The sequence below is a fragment of the Gadus macrocephalus genome, chromosome 12, assembly GCF_031168955.1.
Source record: "Gadus macrocephalus chromosome 12, ASM3116895v1".
Classification (NCBI taxonomy): Eukaryota; Metazoa; Chordata; class Actinopteri; order Gadiformes; family Gadidae; genus Gadus; species Gadus macrocephalus.
The window spans coordinates 4,892,570-4,910,069 of record NC_082393.1 but is presented as its reverse complement, the minus strand read 5'-3'; the positions used below and the strand labels follow the sequence as shown (position 1 = coordinate 4,910,069).

The 17,500-nt window shown below is 45.3% G+C and overlaps 1 protein-coding gene across 1 annotated transcript in view; it reads left to right on the top strand.

The window, feature by feature from the left end:
• The window catches only part of negr1 (neuronal growth regulator 1), a 76,677-nt gene that overhangs the window by 14,841 nt on the left and 44,336 nt on the right, over positions 1-17,500 (top strand). Inside the window, exon 2 of the mRNA XM_060067516.1 lies at positions 11,256-11,494. Within this exon, the coding sequence (XP_059923499.1) occupies positions 11,256-11,494 (239 nt within the window). The remainder of the gene's footprint in view (positions 1-11,255; positions 11,495-17,500) is intronic.

Below are 17,500 nucleotides of genomic sequence, written 5' to 3'. Positions count from 1 at the left end.
TCGATTGCGCTCTCCCTCTCGCTTGCTCGCTCTCTCGTTCGCACTCTGGCTCTCTCGCTCTCTTTCTCACACACACTCACCGCTAAGGCCCTCTCCCCCCCCCCCCCCCCCCCCTCTCTCTCTCTCTCGCTCTCTCGCTCGCTCCCTCCATCGCCCGCCATCTCCCTCCATCGCCCTCACTCTGAGTCCCTCCCCCTCTCTCTTGTTCTCTCCCCCCGCTCTCTCAGTATCTCTCACTCCCTTCCTCTCCAGCTCACTCTCTTAGTCCCTACCGCTCCATATCTCTCCGTCTCTCACTCTATCGCCCTCTCCATCAGACTCTCTCGCTTTCCATCCCCCCCCCCCCCCCCCCCCCCCCCTCTCTCTCTCTCTATCGCTGCATCTCTCTCTTTCCCACCCCCTCCCTCCATCCCCCTCCCTTTCCATCTCCCTCCCCCTCCCCCCTGCCTCCATCTCCCCCCAGCCCTCTCTCCCTCAGGTTCTCTCGGGCAGATATGTGCGTGCTGAATCCCATGGTCTAATACACACAGGAATGGCTATGTAGCGGCTAGAGACCGAGCTGCACTCGTTTTGTTTCCCTGTGTGTGTGTGTGTGTGTGTGTGTGTGTGTGTGTGTGTGTGTGTGTGTGTGTGTGTGTGTGTGTGTGTGTGTCCCGCACGGTGAAAGAGATGCAGTGGTTCAACTGTGTATGACGATTAGGAGAAGGCTTCTCTGGGGGAGCCGGTGGTTTCCAGCGAAAGCCGTTTGGGATCCGGCGAGTGTCGGTTCTGATAGTCTGTCTGTGTGTGTTGGGAATGGGATGTTTGCATCATAGCAGAGGTGGAGATGCTTTGATAGACCTGGTGCGTTTAGGATTCAGTTCCACCTCCTTTCCTGGAGTGAAATTGGGTTTCGTTCCGAACACACTCTTTTCATTTTTATCGAGATATAGCACGACTGAGATGTGAACTGTTTTGTTTTTATGGGTGAAACATGGGGACCGATCACTAGGCAGTGTTTGCTCTTGTTCAAGCACACACACACACACACATGCATACACATACACATACACACACACACACAGATACACATACATAATGCGAATAACCATATGCAGACACACAGGCACGCACACACAAACCGGCACAAACATAATGCACAAACCCACATGCAGAAACACACACACACACACACACACACACACACACAGACACACACACACACACACACACACACACACACACAGACACACACACACACACACACACACACACACACACACACACACACACACACACACACACACACACACACACACACACACACACACACACACATATGCCACAACCACATGCACACACACATGCCCACAACCACATGCACACACACACACACACACACACACACACACACACACACACACACACACACACACACACACACACAATGCACGCTTTGACCACACTTACACACACACACACACACACACACACACACACACACACACAATGCACACTTTGACCACACTTACACACACACACACACACACACACACACACACACACACACACACACACAATGCACACTTACACACACACACACACAATGCACACTTTGACCACACTTACACACACACACACACACACACACACACACACACAATGCACACTTTGACCACACACACACACACACACACACACACAATGCACACTTTGACCACACACACACACACACACACACACACACACACACACACACACACACACACACACACACACACACATAGAGTGCTTCCTCCGGGTGATCTCGTTTCCTTCCACAGCAGCGGATGTGTGTGTCAGGACGTGTGTGTGTGAGGTTAATGCTGCTGCCAAGGCCCGGGTAGGAGACCTTGAACAGCTGTTCCCTGGGTACCTCCCCCCACCCAGCCCCACCCACCCCCACTAGAGATGTGCAGATGCAACCCAAGGAGAATGCCCACCGGGAATTGTACCCCTGTTAGATGTGGTTCCTTCCCTTCTTTTTTTATTCTTTGTTACCAAACGTCTCACGTGCACGTACATAATGCACCCACACACACATACAGTGCATACAGTACATAACATAATAACACAATTTCACACAATGATCCAGAGGCTTTCAGCGGGCTCACACCTAAGTATTCCTACACACATACACACACACACATACACACACACACACGCACAAGCACATACACACGGGGAGTAAGTGACTGAGTTGAAAATAGAGTACACCATTATCCTCTAACAAAAGGCACCTTTATCCCCTCAGGATTTAAACACGCACCTCTGAAACAACCAGAGTCAACGTATCCAGCCCTGTGCATATAATACTATATCATATAATAGTGCAACTGCTTTTTATTCCACTGGCTTGCATTCAGGAAACGAATGGGCGAAGGGAAATAATCCGTAGATTACTGGCCGTGTGTACGGGTTTGACGGATCTTACCTGGGCCTACCTGCGTGTATTTAGCGTGCATGCTGGTTGTATACTCGTACGTACATTTTCCCGTACAAAAGCAACCCGGTGGATTTGTGCGCCTTTATGGCTGACAAACGGGAGGAGCAGGATAGAAGGGGAACACGTCATAATCCCGAGTTTAACGTATTGTCACCGCTTCGTCTTTACGCGTTACCGACAGCAGGGGGTTCAGGACCGGATCTCAGGTTCACACAACGGCAAAACAACTTCCAAGCAAATCACGGAGCTCTAACAGCCATCGCATTCCTTCAAAACCATTCCTCTACTGTGTGTGTGTGTGTGTGTGTGTGTGTGCGTGTGCGTGTGTGTCCGCACATGTGTAGGTGTGTCCGTGTCTGTGTTTATGTCCATTAATTAGTGTTTGTGTGTGTGTGCGTGCGTGCGCACTCTCCACTAAAAAAGGCCTGCGACAACTTCATAAAAGGACCTGTCCCTTTGACACCGAGGTAGAAAAAGACTCGGCAATAGGGTTTGGCGCGCGTCAGGATCAGGCCTTGGGGTTTTCCCTCCTTCTTTCATTCCCGGGCTCTCTAATGGTGTCAGCCTCTGTGTCTGTGGTGGATTACCACTGGGGGCCCTTCAGATGAGTCCCACCATCCAGTCACCAGGATTACTGGGAGGATTAAAGAATGCACGTACGTCCATGCTGCGGCCCACCCAGGCTCCGCGATGTCCCTCGTCACTCTCATTTCTTAACCCCCCCCCCTCCATCCAACAGAGCCACCAAACACAAACAAACAAACAAACAAACAGCCTCAATTCCTCTCAGCCCATTGGAAGATTGGAAGAGAGAAGAAGGGATGGGGATGGAGAGTGGGGGTGGAGGAGAGAGAGAGGAGATAGAGAGAGAGAGAGGGGGAGAGAGAGAGAGAGGGAGAGAACGAGAGAAGTAAGGGGCGAGGGGGGAGAGAGACTTGGGGGAGGGGTTGGAAATAACAGAGGAAAAGGGTGGGACGCAGACAAAGCGATGAGAGAGGGGGGGAGGGAGAATGAGAGAGAAAAGGGGGGAGGGAGGGATGGAGAGAGGAGACGGGGGTGGACGAGGGAGATTCACAGAGAAAACAGGGGAGGGACGGAGACATAGGTAGTGTTGCTGTCACAGAAACAGCATTTATCATGGAGGCAAAGAACAGTGCAAGGATATCAGTGAATAGAGGCGTAAGATGACACTGCTGCTTTTTCTTTGGTCTTTGGTTGTCATTCCTTGCCATTTTGCTCCGTTGCGATGCTGTGAAGTTATCTGTGCCCGTGTTACTGCTACTGTGGGTTGGGGAGTGATGCCAGCAGAAAAGCAACAATAAAGTGTAACGTCTTATGGAAGGTGATCATGAGTCATTCCATTGAGCCTTAAAACACACATGTTGAATATTAAGGACTATTGTTGTTGGTGCTATGGTCAATGTCAGTTATGAAAATGTGAATAAATGACAGAATTGATTGGTGAGGCACTCACACAAAATAGTGCTACTGTTGTGTGCTGTTTAAAGTGTAACAGAACTGAACAGGCTTAATGAAATAAACAACCATTCAACTCAGATTAAGGGAAGAAGTGTAAGAAGATAATGGGAGATGGTTTAGAAAACACTACTAAGGTGGTGCAAGAAATGCAGTAGAATTACAATATCTTCTTCAGTTACCTGCTCATCCAGCTCGCTGATAGCTTTAGTTTAGTGGTGCATTATTATGACAAGCCTTCTAAGTCTTACCAGAGCAAATCTATAGAGGATGTGTCCTTTAGTATGCTAACTTCTTCTCTATATTGCAGACACAATTTACTGTACATTCCCAGAGGGGTTTTGGTTTTCTCTGCAGTAGCCATCCGTGTACATAATATTTTATACATAATGCATGGGCCTTCACGCGTCTTTCTGCTTCAGTATTCTCGTGAATACTCCACATATCAACCGTGTGCTGCATCCTGATATTTATAATACCTCAAACTAAGGTAGAAGTCTGCCTTGTTAGTTTCCCTCTTCTTTTCTCTGGTCTTATTCAATTCATAAATAAAGAAAATATCTGGTGCTAATGTGTGACAAGTAACACACATGAGTGAAAAAAGTATGCGCTTTCCTGTTGCATTTATTAAACTGTACTTCTGCTCTTTACTCTGGCATATTTCCGAGCCAGTAACCTACTTTTTACTTTGATACATTTGCTATCTCTACCTTTTGTTGCAACTCGTCCGCTCAAGCAAGGAGCTCTTCACTGCAGATGCCAACAAGTATCCATGGAAGAGATGGGAACCTAATATTACTACTGTGTATGTTGAATGGTAATCCGATTTATTGCTACTGGATTTCCTTTGTTCGCAGTGGAAGCACAACAGAGAAAAGCAGGAGAAATGACAAAGAAGTTAGGGAGTCAATTCAGTTTTTTTAAGCAAGGTAATTGAATCGGTCCACTGTGGGTGGGATGGATAGGGGAATGGAGAAAGAGGTGGATGGGAGAGGTAGAGGAGGAGATCAAGAGAGAGTGGGAGATTGTTCAAATCTCAGTGATAAAGGCTATCCTTATCGGTTTGTTTAGCCTGCCTGCTTTACTTCAAATGCTGTTTTTTTTCATTATTTTTCACTTGCCCACACAAAAATGGAAAGTATCTTGTCATTTGTTAACCAGGAGCCTTTTAACTTGAACTTGAGCATGTTTCTCGGATGGTAATTGTACTTTTACTTGAGTATAGATTTATAGTACTTTGCCCGCCACTGAATAGGCCAAAATAAGTAATTAAATTAAATAGCTGAGCAACAAGTATAAAACATTAAGAAATATGTATGAATGTACATACCCTCAGCTAGAATAAGTAGTATAATCTTGACCTTTTTATTAAAATTTGTATCGCACCTTTTAAAAACCGTTGCATCACACAGTCACAGATAAAGAAAATTAAATCTATTCCCACTTTACAAGAAGTCCCTGGTGTCTGTTCCCTAAGTGTTATATCGAAACAAATCTATCAAGTTTTCCCATCCAGAAGTCTGTTAATTTCTTCTGCCAAATTCTGCAGGACAAAAAAAAGGAAGAAGAAGGTGATCGTATGTGTGAATGTGAACTGTTGTTTGTGATAAAAAAAACGAGAATGATTTTCCGAAGGAAAAGTGAATCTGGGTTAGAGCGACGCCCAGAGTGTTAACTTTTTCATATGACGACAGCGCTTATATTGGCTAAACAGTACCGATCTGCCGCTCTTTTTAACAACCCACCGAACATCTTTTCAACAGGCCATGTTTCAAGTTGGTAATTGACGCAAGGTGTTCCAATAACCATCGCAATCATGCGCGTATTGTAAGTAACATCCAAGTCTTCAATCATGGCAGCGATAAAAATAGAGGTGTGTTTAATAAACTGAATAAATAATCAAAAACAAAGCCAAAAAAAATGAAGGTTTCTAATGAGCGTTGATTTTCTGCAATCACTTGTCTGGTGGTCGGGGAAAACACCAAAGGCATCATTAGGTGTGTATTATCGGAATGAGTGCCCGCTCTCAATGCATGCTTTTGGGGTCGATGAGATAATTAACGCGGCTTTGTACGAAAACACGGGAGGCCTGCCTCCCCGTTGGGCCCCTGGAGCTGAGGGCCTTGATCACAGGAAGAGAACCCACCTTGGGGGGCATCCTTTGGGGATGTTTTGCCCCCTTTGAAGGGGGGGGGGACATGGGGGGAGAGGATGCTGAGTAGAAAGGGTGTTGAACAAAATGGCTTGATGGCGATGGCTTTGTGGTGTGTTGTTATCACCGCAGATCAGCTTTTTGTTTGGTTTTTGTGTTAACCGCGAGTTTGGTTGCGGTAAAAGCTCAATGAAATTGTTTTGTAAAAACAACTAAATGAAAAGGTGATGTTGGAGTAGCATTTAGAAAATGGGCCAAATGGAAAGGTTGCAATAATCGTTTTAATAACGTCAATTTCATTCTAATTTTAAAGAAAGAAATGATTACAAAGACAAAATAATTGATTGCTCTCCAGATCCAAGTTGCAATTTAACTTTCTGGCAAACCATTCTTTGAAAAATGGAATAGTGTTCTGCCAGTGCTGAAACATGATTGCTTAATCAATCAGAAAAATATATATTATTATTTGCCACAGCAAGCATACCACTATATTTAATCAAGACTGTGTTCTTATGCACGCAACTGCCATCATAGTTTAGATCCATCACTGTTTTTGTTACACTTTTCATCTATCAATATTCGCGTTGAGCACCTCAAAGTGGCTGTGGGCGATGTCGTTGTTTTGGCTCACCCCCTGTTTCTCTTCCCTGGCAGCTTCCTTCTCGACTGTCATTTCTTCAGCCCACTTTGTGTTTGCTTGCCTTGTTTGGTTTTTTTGTGTGAGCCATTGCTGGGAACGCTGGAATCGGTAGCTTTGCCTGTTCCGCCACTGTCAGTCAAAGCTGACACCCTGCTGCCTGTCCGTGGAAACAACGAGGACCACCTCCTTTGGAGATGTCTCTCCTGTTTGGCTGAAGTGGGGACAGGATACCAGAAAGCTTTTTTTTCTATTCACTGCAGAGTGGAGGAACTGGGAGACCCATGTGACTCACCTAACACTCCATCAGTGATGGATGTCGGAATATAGAGCTAATTAACACTTATTTTAACTAATAAATATTGCATACACACCTTAATTGTGACTTGCATTGGAACCAGCTTGCCTGTGAACCGGTATCAGAGCAGCTCTTTTCTTAAGGTGGGTCAAACCACCAGGTCCTGCATCTGGACTGGGCACCTATACCCGGAACCTCAGCTCCACCTCCATTGCATTTGCTTGAGTTTCAATATCTAACCATTGGTTTGTTTTTTATCAGTACCACCGGGGAAGTAACTCAATGAAACCCACCAGGACTACTGTATGCCACTGTCCTCATGCAGCCCATGAACAATTGAACGCAGACTGTGATTCATTGCAAATATTAAAGAAAGAAAGATAGCAAAGAAAGAAAATTGAAAGTGATTGTCACGAACAGCAATATGGGAAGGAGACGTGTCGTTCCTCGGTCATTACTGTGAGTTGTGGCTGTCTGGGTGAGAAAATGCTCGTCATTTGCTGCTGCTGTTGTTAATAATAATAATAATAATAATACATTTAATTTAGAGGCGCCTTTCAAGACACCCAAGGTCACCTTACAGAGCATATAGTCATCATACATTTTTTAAAAAACAAGACATTGTGGAAATAAATAAATAAATAAATAAACATAAGCAATAAGAAATAAATAAAACAAAAACAAGACAAAAAAAAACAAAAAAGAAACAATCAAAACAGTGATCAGTTAGACGTTGTGTGCGTTGTGTTGACGTTCATCAGCCCCCACATACTTGCTTGCTCACTCTTGTCTCGTAGTGAACAGTCAGATTGACCACTGACTATATATACTAAAGTGTGATATATGTGCCAATTTCCTCTATCCACAGCAAGCTTCTAGACTGCAGTGGTAGCCTATAGTTGACTCGTAGCTTTACCATACTTTTTGTTCCATTTTCCATCAAATCTGTTATTTTTCTCTCATGCCTAAAGCAGCATTGATAAACCGAGTGCATGCCCGCCTCAACCAATTGCGGTTGAGCCCTGTTGCCATCTCTATCCGCTGCCTGTATTTAATGAAGCTGTGTGCTTGGCTAACGCTCGTTCCATTTCCTTGAGCGCACTTCCAGTCTGTTGTCTTAACTGTGAAAGCGATCAAGCTGTCGGCTACAGTGCTGCCACATGCAGTCGTTTGTTTTCAGACAGATAGATAGCCACTGCCCGACGGGCCACTGCAGGTGTCTTGAAGTACACCAAACCCAGGGGATCGTCAACGTCTCAATGCCACCATTTTGTTCAGCCGAGTGCAGCAAGGTAGACGTTTGAGATCAGCGGTCATGGTTGAGGGTCCGAAAAGAAACCTTCTCGGTGTCAAGCGAGCGTTTGATTCCTTGTTCTATTTGAACACCTGTTAGAGGGGTAGGGGTGTGTTCTCCCAGAAGCAGCGTATGGAGAGGGATGACGGAGCATGGATAAGTCCAATCGGTAAAGCGTGTTGCTACCTTCAATGGCTCTTGGAGCAGGGTTTGTCTCACAGCCCACCGTTCGTATGCGTTGGGTTTTGCTGTTGTTGCTTCGTGTAAAAGATGCCCTTAGCATGGAAACTGCTTGAATAGATACTGTTCCGCATACTAAATAAGTCACTGTACTACACTATAAAAAACAGACCAAGCTATACTTACATGTCTGTTTATACCTCTGGAACTACAACTATGAAACGTTTGTGTCCACAGTAATTATTTCCCCAGTGTGGTCGCCTTCCTTCAGGCAAGATAGCACACAACACAACGTAGCTAACCAGATGCCTCAGGTCAGAACGGTCGAGAATGGAACCGCATCTATCTTAACACCAACTACGGGGTCCGTCCCTCTCATTCATGGCACAAGGGGGATGAGCTTGCTTGTTGGGTTGTGTTGTTATGCAACAATATATACGCGCCATGGGGAGCTCAGCATGAGCACATCAATGCCTTGTTTGAGAGATCCTCCCCACACACACACACACACACACACACACACACACACACACACACACACACACACACACACACACACACACACACACACACACACACACACACACACACACACACACACACACACACACACACACCCATCGCAGGGCAAGACTCAGTGGGAGGTTGGGGAGATGTATCTGTGTTTACAGGAGGCAGGGGAAAAACAACACTGTCTGGCACACACATACACCGGCACACACCTGCCTCGACTCTCTCGCTCCCTCTCGCTTCAGCTAATCAGGGTGTAATTGCGAGGTGCACGCTTGCATGCAGTATAGAGAACGCGTTCATCAGTGGCTCCTTTTAAGTCAATAGATAGAGCTGAGCTGCTGTCGTGCTCCACCAGTTGTTTACGGTGAGTCGCGATAAAGGAATGTGTATTTAAAGAGGTGCCCCGTTCGCTTCCATGTAGGCCTAAACATGGTCTTATTCAGGCTTTTATTTGGTTTCCCATCGGAACTGTTCCGTCGACGCTGCTTGTGTGCCCCGCGAAACGTACTTAATTATTTCCTAAACCCCTCTGCTCTGTTCACTGGGATAAGTGTGTTCAAGTTTACAAGTAGTTTTTGGTTTATTTGGGTGGGGTCGGTGGAGGAACAGAGAAAATTGTCTTTTGATCGCTATCCAAAATGGTGGTCCCTGTCTTTGTTTACACTGTACTGGTCCTCAGATCAATGTATCTGGGACTCAGTCAAGTACGTAATGTGTTATTGATTTGGATGTTCAAGCTATTTAATCTACAATTATCCTGTCTTATTTGTAAAAGCAGCTGTAGTCTATGGTGTGTGCCCGCGGCTCGTCACAGCAATGCATTAAAAAAAGTGATCTGCTGTATTACCAGCACTAAATGAGAACTCAACTGCTGCAGAGGAATCCCTTCTATGGCAGTGAATCAGATTGATTGTCAAATGTTTACAGAATAATACACATTTGCGTATTTAATTTAGTTAAGTTGGTTTCAGGCAAATTTTCGAGGGTTTAGGGCCATTTCTGTATCTTACGCCTCTTTCCCTTTCAATTTGTTCCATATTTTGTATTATTGTTCCTAATAGATTCAGTTGAGGCCCAAGACGGCATGTTTTATTTGATTAGAAAAGATATTAAGCACTAAACAACTGAATAACTGTACATAAACGCTCAGCAAAACACTCTTCTTGATTATTTTAATTTTCTCTGTGTGAATAGTGTTTGTTTGTTTATCTATGGATGCATTTATCTGTTAATTGAGTTCTAATGATTTAAAAAAAATAAAATGATAATAATTGAGTTAAAGCACATTAAAAAAACTCATCCAAGTATTTAGATGCTAACAATGTCATAACCCGTATGCAGTCAAATAGATAGGATAACTGAAAGACTCATCTCAAAATGTTTGATAGTATTTTATTTACTCTAATTTTTGCCTTTGATTAAAAAGGCACTTTGTATTAATTGCCACGCTCTTCTGAACGTACTTTCTTCTGCAGTCCCATAATCTTAGCCTTTTGTCAAAACAAAACATCTTAACACTTTATTAATACAAATGACTCTTTCATATAATATTCTAAGTTTCTTTCATTCAACATCAGCTATAATAAATATCTGCACTTCATAAATGAACCTTGCTGAATTCATAAATTACTAACCAACACATTTTCAGATTCTCTGTGTACTGTGCATCATTCGATCTGAATCATAATCAGGACGGTGAAGTGTTCTAGACTCTTCCACTCGCAGACGAAAGGTTAAGTTTCAAAGCTCCATGTCCGCAGCATGTCTGTAGGCACTCTTACCCAACAGTCTGCTAAAATGTCAGAACAGTAACAACACTAACAGATATTCATTCAAAAGCCCTTCCACTGAAATCCTCATCACCAAGAATCTCCTCGAGCTCCTCTCATCAAAGTCAAAGTCAGCTTTATTGTCAATTCCAACAAATGTACAAGGCAAATAGAGGAATAAAAATGTGTCTGCCTCTGTCCGATGGTGCATTAAGTATAAAAGGATACAATTAGGTAAAATGAAATAAAATAAGTAATATTTACCATAAATAAATTCTAAATAGTGCAAAATAGTCTTGAATAGTGCAAAGGTAGGCCAAACAAAAGGGTACATATAAATCTATGAGTAAAAAAAAAAGTGTGGTTTAAATGGTTCAGGTTTCTTGGGGGGCAGATGGGAGAGGGTTTCAGGGTCCATGTGTGTACGTGTGAAGTCCTCCCCCCTCACCTGTCCTTCCTTTGCCTCCCTCAGGTGCTACCTGTTGGACGGCATCTCCAAAGGGGCCTGGCTGAACCGCTCCAGCATCATCTTCGCGGGCAGCGACAAGTGGTCGGTGGACCCGCGCGTCTCCATCGTGTCGAGCGTGGCGGACAAACACGAGTACAGCCTGCAGATACAGAAGGTGGACGTGACGGACGACGGCCAGTACACCTGCTCCATCCAGAGCGAGCGCAACCTGCGGCCAAAGCACCTCAACCTCGTCGTCAAAGGTGGGTGGTGGCCGAGTGAGAGACGGCGCTTGTTTTTCTGGATGCATGTCCGTCGGCGATATGTATGCGATGCTCTTCCTTCTGAAAGAAAAAGCGTGTTCTAAAGCGCTTTTGATATAAGCGTCTGCTGAATGCCCTTAATGTAAATGCAAACATGAATATGTATATATGTATACACTCTGAACTCTCTATCGCCTGCACAGTAAGACATACAGGCGTATTTGTCCTTCTCCGAGCTATCTTTGTTTTCTGACAAATGTACTTATTGTCGGTCGCTTTGGATAAAAGCGTCAGCTAAACGCCCTTAATGTCAATTTAAATGTAAATATGTATATATATACACACTCTGAACTCTCTATCGCCTGTGCGGTAAGACATGCAGGCGTATTTGTCCTTATCTTAGCTATCTTTGTTGTATACTGGGAATGGGTTAACCTAGCAATTGTAAGTGCTTGGCACTTGTTTCTATGAATATCTTTACTGTACCGGCAACAATATATTGTTGTTTCGCTTTCTTCCTACAAATGTACCTTAGGCCTTGTATATAAGTAGGTCGCTTTGGAATATAGGCGTCTGCTTATGCCCTAAATGTAAGTGTATTTACCGTGGTGGACATGATGCAACGTTGAGATGGTATGTCCGCACTACAATGTGTGTGCAACGCAACGAATTGTCTGAACTAAGTGTCTAAATTGCTCCAGTTGAGTTACTTTGAATAGTGTGATGTACCCTTTGCCATTTAGGTTTAAGGATCCTTTTATCCTAAGTGTCTTACAATTTTTTCTGAGCGCATACCGTCCTGGGTTAAGTTGAAGCCTTAACCCAACCAGTTTTAATGTCATGCTTGACCAGCTGAGCTATACAATATTGAATGCACTTAACTCGGATATGTGGGTTGGACATACGCTATAATGGTGTACACAGCAAAGCGTTGCTGTTTTCCCCCTCAAACATCTCGTTAGCTTTTAGCCTTCATGTAGCCCACACTGTCGGCATATGGGATCTGCCAATAGTGTCCAATGGTATGGGTAGCTAATGACCATGGGTGTATCAAACACCATCTGTGCTTCAAACAAATGTCTGTTATTCCATTTATATCCACCTGTTCGTATTATCTAACATTCAAGTTTGTTGTCTCAACAGCATTTCTCTTCCAGGCTCGCCAACTTATCTTGTCACTGTGTATATCTTGTGCCTGTAGGCTATTATACAGCATGGTCTGTGGTTAGAAAAAGAAAGGGAAGAAAAAGAATAGCACGCTTTGGTCAAATCTCTCTTGGAGTCAGCCTAGACTCCTAACAGAAGCATGGCTGGTCAAAGTATGAATTCTAAGTAGCTGGGGTTAACTGGGGTTCTATTGACATAAATGCCACCGCAGTTATTTAGGGAAGGCCCTGTATTTGAACCTTTTAACATTTAAAATATGCAACTTCAAATGTTTTGTAAATGAGACCTCATTATAATCTATTCGCTTCTTACGCCGAAAGGTCTGGGGATAAAAAGTCAGTTAAAAAGAGCAGACAGCGTTCATCCGCGATTATAAGTTGACGGTCATGCGAGGCAAGGATCCACTTCCCAACCAGTTATGCAAAAAAATATTGAGCTATTTGGGATTTGTTTAAAAATAAGGATTTAACTGCATCATTTGATTATATAATATACTAATAGCTGGTAATCTTAAACAATGAATACTAGTGACTGATTGCTTACTAATAACAACAATAGTCTGATTTAGTTAATAGAGATTGAGTTAGCGATCAAATTAATAGGCTCTGAAATTGGCTCGCATTTAATAATTTCATTTTATCCCATTTCCCATTAGGGCACCCAAATCATGAAGGGTAATAGTCGTCATACATCAAGATTATAAGAGATGATTTACCGTATAATCCGTGCTAAGAATGGCTCCTTTCTGTGCGGTATTCTGAGGACATTTTTCAATTAGTGTCAATTACGTGTCGGAATCGAAATCCGAATAAAATGTTAAGCTAAAGAGCTGACACAACCCGACTTATCTGGCACCATGTGAGCTTTTGATTCCGTGCCGGGGATGTGTTGGTAAAGTTACCAAACTCCTTCAGAATAAATGACACCTATCATGCATATTGGCATTCTCTTAGTGTCAATTTTCGGTCCTGTATCGGACGATAATGGCCGGAACAGGATGGTATATCCTGGCAGGTTGTTATTATCAGCACCGACAGTGCTGCGGTAAATGTCAAAAGACAGTGGAACAATCTGAAAGTGCCGTTCATGCAATCTGCTGTAACTACCGTAGGGGAAGAGACATTTTTTGGGGGGCTTTTTCAACTGGGGTTTGCTCCGCTGGCTTTCCACTGCCGCTGCCATTTTATTCCTATCAAACCGTCTCAACGTAAACAATGTTAATCAGTAACGCACAAGCCACAAGCAGATGGGCCGTAGAGGCGGCGAGCATACACAGGAAATAGGTTGCCAACAAAACAAGGTCTCTGCCATCGGTAAATGGCTCGGCGATCGATACTAAAATTGTTTATTTAACAATGTCAGAGGAATCAATAACGTTCACATGACAGCGTAACGCGCGGGGCGATGATGGAGAAGCACTTTATTTTCCCGTCGTTTGCTTCGTCAGGACTGCGTGCAGCGTGGAGCCTGGCCAAGGTCGCATGGGGTCACAACAGCCCCCCCCCCCAACCGCCAACCATATGGCGCGATCACAAGGCAGCCAGCACGCACGCCAGCAGTTGTGCTGAGTGGCACATTCTGAAAATACCCATAATTCCCTGGTACACGCAACTTAAGGCTGCTGAAATCTGATACTCCATTTGACCTACAATTCCCCAGTCTGTTCACGTCTGTTTACAGATTTTACACGTGGTCGTTATTAATATGGGAGTGGGGCGCTCTTTTGTAATAACCAGGAACGGTAATCCGATATCTGGATATTACATGCGATTGAAACGGCGTCTCTGTCATCGAGCTGTAGTATGAACAAATGACTCGTAGAGGAGTTACCTGACTGTGGCAAATTCATCCCGACGACCCATAGCTTTTTCAGTTGATTCTTCCTCTGCAGTTAATTTGGTTCCGTGTTTTGACTGTTTTTACACCCACACCACAGCCATGTGTCACTTCATCAATTGTAAATGTTTGGGTGGACATAGTCGTCAAACTTCCTCCTAGTTGTGACTCATACACTTTTTTTGTCTGCAGATTTGCAGTTCCTAATTATGTGAAATGTAGAGTAAGCATGGTGCCTAGCAAAAGCCTGCTATGCGTAACAGCTGCATGTTTCACAGCTTAGGCATGGGGACGGTTGTGGTCATCGTGGCCGACAGGGCACATTGTGTGGATCAAGCGAAGCCGAAATAGAAAATCCAGAAATAAAGATGGTGGGCCTCTAAAAAAAATTCCATCATGTCGTTCTTAAGCCAAAGGCGACCTTCGGCAACCTCGGTTTAAACAAGCGGTCCAAAAAGACAAGCGAGCAGCCAGTACTCCCTTTCGTTGGACCGTTTGACCAAACCACCTGCTTCACCACAACGACATGGTGGCTGACTCAATGGCACTGAAAGATGACAAAAACAAAACACTTCACCGTCTCTAATGCGGGTTAGAGAAGGGTAGAATAATGACAGCAGCCGAGCCGTGGTGTCTGTCTTATCTGACACATCCACACCGTGCCTCCCTTCTCCCAGGGGTCATGAAGGAGATACCCAGGAAAACATCGAGTATCACCTGGGGGGGCCTTCACATAGATAAATGGTTGGTTACCCCACCCGCCCCACTCCAGACCTTGTTTTGCTGGGTCTCTCCGAGGTCGCTGGTGGTGGCGATGGTGGCGGTTGTGGTGGGTTGAGTATAGAACAGTAAACTACAAACCAGTTGCACAGAGCGGCTGTATCACTGTTCCCCAGTGGGGGCGAATGCGGGGGGACGGGGGGGGGGCTCCAGAGTTGGCTTCCCCTCGGTCAGCATGGATCTGTTTATGCGGAAGGGGGGATAGGGGGGGAAAGGGGGGGGGGGTTCTCTCAGGGTAGCTCTCTGCCATGCCGATGTTGGGCTGTTGTCAACACTCATTTTGCTTTGTCAAAAGCTGCCGTGTGTTGTGAATCATTACCTGTCACGGTGCGGGCCCTTGTGTACACAGACACGCACACGCACGCACGCACGCACGCGCGCGCACACACACACACACACACACACACACACACACACACACACACACACACTCGTATACACACACATACAATCACGCACACGCTCAAAGCGCAGGCCCTCTCACGGAGAACAGAGGTGCGCTCGCGGCAGACGAGATGTAGCAGGGGGAGCTCGCGCCTGTCATGTTCTGGAAGCTTCTGGGACTCTGCCGGTTTTTCATCTGCCGACAAAGAAAGAGTAGCAAGGAGCAGTGGAAAAGATTTATTTTTTATCTTCCTGCGTGTGTGTGTGTGTGTGTGTGTGTGTGTGTGTGTTTGTGTGCGTGTGTTTCTTGAAAGTGCATTAAGAGGAGATTAACACCGAAAATATACTCGATGGCGTTATGGATCGGTGCTCTGTAGGTTTCTACACGTTGCACAAATCCAGTAGCCGGCCCAGGCCGTGACACACACGAGGCTGGACTGTGCGTTGTGTGTCTCGTCGCTGGAGCTGACCCAGGGTATCCCCCTCCTCCCGACTGTAATCTTTTAGCCCGGCCCCGCCGGCTTCACTGTCATCGGCATTACTGCCAATGACAGCGAGCTACTTGCCGTTTAAGTGTCTCACTTTGTCAGCAAGCCAGGAGGGTCAAACCACTCTTGCCAGGGGAGAGGGGGAGAGGGGGAGGGGGGGAGGGGGGGAGGTGTAACCTATTTGAACCCTGAAGCCAGAAAACAACTGGTTTTGTTTGTGTGCTATTCCTGTGTTTCCCTTTTTACGGGTGCAAGCAGATCAGTTTTAGAACAAGGGGCAAGCGCGGTGTTGACATGAACGCAAAGTGTAGGAAACGACCGAGGTTTGGGATGCAGAGCAAGGGAGGCGGCGGTGGGGGGGGGGGGGGGGGGGGGGTTGGCGGTGGTGGTTCCCCTCCTCCTCCTCCTCCTCCTCCTCCTCCTCCTCCTCCTCCTCCTCCTCCTCCTCCCTCGGAACGAAGCGTTTAATCTTGGTTTGTCAAGTATACACTCTTCCCCCTGCGGAGAACTCTGTTTCCTTTACATCGTCTCCGCGAGCCCCCATCTCTCCAGCCATTAAAGAGGGCCTGGGGGATGAGGAAACAGGAAAATAGAGGGATTCTCCAGAATCCACCTTTTTATTGCCTAGGACTCTCAGCACAGCAGGGTGCGCTGGGAAGTTCAGGGTGCCCCCTGGATACTTCATTACACCCCACGATCGTTTAGACGTGGAAGGTGTTTGGTGGGAGGTGGGAAATAAACACATATTTGCGCATGAAGGCACTTTCTTGTTGCAGAAACGACACCCTAAACCCACGCCAGAAAACCGAAGTTAAAATGCGATCGCAGTCCGAATAATGATTCGATGCCCCTTTAGAACCCCCTGAACAGTGTGTGTCCACCATGTTTAAAATACATGTTTAATAGTGACGCATATTTTTGAGACTGTAACTGCCTCAGATACTTGGCTCTTTACAATAATCGTACATGGTGCAAATAACACCCTCCCCCAAACCCGCTTCACTGTCTTTAACCTATGAAACGACATCTAATCCTGGATACACAAGCCTTCTCGCCATAACGCCTACCCTAGCCTTCTCTCAGCCTTTTTAATCCCCCTCCCCCTCCTCGCTCCCTCTTAATTAAGATCACACGTAGGATAATGTATTGAGTATGCACAGCACCTTTAATCTAAGAATATCTCGCCCCGGCAAAGACGGAGCGAGTCGCGGTGTCACCACGCGCCCTCAGAACTGTGATGTATGTGAGAAGGGATCGGTCAATAAACACATGATTATTTTCCTTTCAGGTTGTTTTTTCTCTTCTTTGTACGTTGTACTTAACTTTCATTTCAATGGCTTTACAGTTTTGA